This window comes from Opisthorchis viverrini, assembly GCF_000715545.1.
Source record: "Opisthorchis viverrini unplaced genomic scaffold opera_v5_2, whole genome shotgun sequence".
Lineage (NCBI taxonomy): Eukaryota > Metazoa > Platyhelminthes > Trematoda > Opisthorchiida > Opisthorchiidae > Opisthorchis > Opisthorchis viverrini.
The window spans coordinates 613,566-618,009 of NW_008751658.1; the positions used below are offsets into that span (position 1 = coordinate 613,566).

Here is a 4,444-nt window from a genome sequence, read left to right on the forward strand (position 1 = left end):
ACAAACGGTTTGTCTACTCATTGTGCATCCCTCGTTCAGAAACGTGGCCAGTTAACTTACCGAAAAGCACTTCGTGGATCGTCATTCTTTATTCGCACTACCGCGCCATATTCAGACTGGATTCCAGATAATCCAATGGACTCCACATGTTTGGCCAAGTCAACTGGGGTCATCCAGTGGTCCTCCAGACAGATTGACTGATCACTGTCACTATCTTCGGATATCTCGTACAGATCACCTTCAAGATCCTCATCATCATCATCGTCATCAACTTCGGCCTTATCCGCAAATAGACCGGGATCCACAGCCTCATTGGCCATGGAACTTTGTAAATCCTTCAGTTCGATATCCTTTTCGGAAGGCGTCACAGTGGCCTGACAATCACCCGCTGCAGACAAGTTACCAGGGGGGTCAACTGGAGGGGACTCATCTGCAAATGGAACCTGGCTACACCCATCCCGTCCTGCGTCTGTAGTTAAAGCCGAAATGGGATTCAGAACCTTCGGACTTTCAACAGGTCCTTGGTGAATGGAAGCACCATGCGGTCGGCCAACTGCCCATGTAGGCAAACACGCATCGGTCGGGGGGTGTGTTGGTACTGTAATAGGAAAATCAGAAGTTAGGTACGGGGGAAAAACAAGTAGAAATGACGTACACACAAGGTAAAGGTGAACGAACCTGTCGCATTATGGTCTGGGTTTTCAGCGACCTCATCATTATCATTATCATCGCTGTCCATACAGTCACCGTCAATACTGTCACCAACAGCGTTCATCTTCTTGCCAAGTCGGATGGTTTGATCACCGATTTCATCCTCCGCAAGTGGGGCGATTCCGTGTATACCGCTGCCGTCAGGCCATGTGCTGCGTTCTCCGGATATGGTGACTCCGTTGGATTTCGTCTGCCCAAGCAGGGCACGCGTAGACATGATACGTTGAGCGGATTCATTCGTCGGACTACAGTCAGTGGATTGTGTGCTGAACGCTGACGATAATCCGGCAGACCCGGTGGAGAAGAACGAGGTAGTTGAAGAGCATGAGGAGTCCGCACCCGCTGAGTTTCGGTACCGATTGGCAGCTCCGTGGGATTTCAATCCACCTAAAACACTCAAGTTGGTTGTTGAAGACTCCTCGGCAACATCAGTTGTCGGTGTGGTCGACTCCACCACCAAAGGAGTAGACAGGTTTTCGCTGAACCCCATATCCTTGTCTGGGAAACAATCCATTCGGCTTGGACGCGTCATTGTGGAGCTCGTGGTAGTCACTAGTTGACGATGCGGCGCATTCACATCATAGTTGGAATCGGCAGGTAAAATCAATCGCTTGGCCACCGATGGCGGTGTAGGGGTTTCAGCGTGGTCTCCGCGAGAATTTGACGAAATATTGAGATGTACCTCTGTCAAATTGATAGGAGAGCAGTCGCGGCCACTAGACACCTTTCGTTTAAACGAGCCATCTTGATTTACAGCGGACTCGCACTTGGCCGATTTGATCTAAAAAAACGCATGAGGTAGGAAGATGAGTCAATGATAGAGGAATAACCGTTCCTTTCAGTACTAGCCATAAGTTTGATAAAAACTCTTGAATAGACCAGTACCGGTTTGGCTCATCAGGTCAGCCTAATCTGCGATTACCCACCAAGCTCAACTCGTACATGAACATCAAATTGTTGCAATAAACCCTTAGTTGCCAAATTAAGTTCTGTTGACACGAGACTACTGAAAGTTGTCTGAATTTCTCCATTATATTTTTTTGTGTCATTAACTGCTGACTTCGCCGTTCAGCCAAACAGTCATCAATCCTCACAAATCACCTAACGATTACTTGAAATTTAGTCGAGAGTCAGAGAGGAAGGAGTGATCAGATCAAAGAAGAACTCAGCTACACGACAGCCCCGACCCTCGTGCGGTTTCGCTCGCTATCCGCTCCTACTAAGAAGCCACTCGAGGGGAAGCTCACCTAGCCGCATGCACTACGGTGGTCTTTCTTGACGGGCACATCACACTTTATCTCGAAACGCAAATATGGATGTCTCACCCAAGTTCACCAGACCTTCTTGAACGAAACTGTATAAATTTAAATACGGAATGATGGTATCCCGCTCACCCGTGAGGCGACGAAGCGAACTCAAGGAATGACTTCCCCTATGATTGAAACGTAATCGTACGATCTGGTACCTCCTACACTTCAAGCCGGAAACTGCGGGAAACTTGTTAAGTGTCTGACCAGTCTACAACCGAATGGAAAGAATAAAGAACCAGTAGGCAGAACCCTCTTTTTAATAGCAGACTAAACCACTGTCATCTGTAACGTTTACTCGTCCACACTAACAAAAACTCCTGATTGGCCTGCTGCTGGAAAGGCGCCTTGCCCATTAGTCCTCCGTTCGTCTTAAAGCTCCACCTAACTTTTAACCTAGGCCACTGACGATGCTTTCGTCAAAAAGCGTCACGCTGTTCAGCAGTTAGTCAGCTGACTTTTGCTCCAAATTATCTTAAACGACGTCCTTGCAGATTCACTGGCAACAGCCTACCAAAGATTTGGTTCCGAAGCAAGTTGTGGAAGATGTTAGGAAGACAAACAAATCCACTTTGCTAACGATTTGTCTTATATACTGAAACCTTGTTTCCACATCTCAGCCTCTCACTGATATCCCATTAGACTGTCAGCTCTTTTTATACTCTGGTTCAGTTGAATTCCATACCACCGAAGGATCCACTTGTTTGCAGCATAACTTCCTCGAAGTTGTTTGCCTTCTCTAGCCCGGTGATCTAACGTGTCTGACTGATATATTATCAAGAGGATATAACACTTTCTCCCACTGAATGCCCGTTTAGTGCGCCTAATTATACACTCTATCACTAAGTCCAGGTTATACCAAACCCCCTGCTATTTCGTGGGGTTCTAACAGTGTCGGTTTCCATCTTTTTTCTTTGCTTCTCGATGCAACCGTAATACCTCGAAATCTTTTGTTTCTAATGCGGCGACTATCACCCAGCTATCTTTTGCAGTAACTCGAGATTGACATTTGCCATACCGTGAAACTTTTTTCGTATATTCTTTCCTCGAAACGCCTATTTTCTTGTGCATACTCTGTCTATTGATTAGTTCGAAGTTTCCCCGTGTGTATGTATGTACGACGCTAACCGGTAACCTCACATTAACTCTATATGATCGGCGTGTATGTGAAACAGTGTGTACTAATCACATTTACACTGTGGACGCTCTCCAATAATCTTCAGATTTTTTCAAGGATATTCGAAACCGGCTGAGATAACAGCACCACAGTTGTTCTGAAGTGTTTTTTTCGGATCTATTGTCTACAACTGTGATGACATTTTCGAATGATTTAACGAACGAAGACATTCACGAATAGGAGTCACTGTAAAATTCGGAACACAGATGAAAGAAACCGATCGACTTTGTGATATCTTCTGGTTAGCGCACGTCGAGGGATTAAAATACCGAAAAATGAGCCATCTATACAGGTTAAACAGGGATAAGGTAAAGCCGCGGATAAGTTCCAAAACTGTCACGATCGATTGGCCTGAGTGACCAGCGCTCATGCGAGCAGACCATAGAAGATCCAACGTCTAGATGACACTGGTTTAGTCTCTCATGAAGTTCTAAAACCGCGACCAGCCCCATGTGTCCGAATTACAAGGCAACAAATCTAAACAAAAGTTTTCAAAACTTTCCAAAATGAGGCCCAATTATATTTCAAATTAGGTTCGGTCACACTGGACATATGTTGATGGGCAAGTAAGGACCTAATCGTGATAAACAAACGGAACTGGTTGACCGATTAGTCCTGTCCATACACAAAGGATGTGGGTTCCGTCATCGACAATCACTGACTATAAATTCATCTTCTCCTGTCACTTATACTACCGTCGTTCAAAGATTAGGCATCCCGTTTAAGACACCAAGAGGATACCGTTTGGCCATACTATTTCAAGCAGAACGATAGTATACAAGCTAACAACGAACACAGGATTCAGGGAAACACAATGAAGAAGTTTTCAAATCTGAGGAAACTACTACCAAAGGATGGTGACACAAATCGGCACTGAAGGCATACCACGGGAAAGCGATGAAATCTCATTGTACTCATTAAGTCGCAAAAAGTATCCAATCTTCGAGGATGCCTCTACTCAAACCCAAATCACACGTATCGACATACACATGAACGAGATAGAACCTAGATTAAGGTAACCGAACCACTGTTCCTTGGGACTACAACATGACTATATTTGGCCGTTACGATGGCGGAGACTATGCAGTTCGTGCGTGAATACATTTGCAGTCATCGGTACCATCAACATGAGTGCGCCTACAACAGTGAATCATGAATGAGGTTGATCGAGCCAGAAAGGAATGCCGGTGCGTCATGCGACGAGCATGTCACAGCTGTAGGTCCCATCAGTGGCCAGCTACTGCATACG

The 4,444-nt window shown here is 45.6% G+C and overlaps 2 protein-coding genes across 2 annotated transcripts in view; one reads left to right on the forward strand and one right to left on the reverse strand.

Annotated features, from left to right (window-relative positions):
* Positions 1–1,271, forward strand: part of T265_00183 (hypothetical protein) — a gene marked incomplete at both ends in the record, with an annotated part of 27,979 nt that extends 26,708 nt beyond the window's left edge. The window contains one exon of the mRNA XM_009163891.1: positions 963–1,271. Within this exon, the coding sequence (XP_009162155.1) occupies positions 963–1,271 (309 nt within the window). The remainder of the gene's footprint in view (positions 1–962) is intronic.
* T265_00182 (hypothetical protein) overlaps positions 1–4,444 on the reverse strand; it is a gene marked incomplete at both ends in the record, with an annotated part of 48,820 nt that overhangs the window by 28,310 nt on the left and 16,066 nt on the right. Inside the window, 2 exons of the mRNA XM_009163890.1 lie at positions 61–598; positions 679–1,492. Coding sequence (XP_009162154.1) covers positions 61–598; positions 679–1,492 — 1,352 coding nt within the window. The remainder of the gene's footprint in view (positions 1–60; positions 599–678; positions 1,493–4,444) is intronic.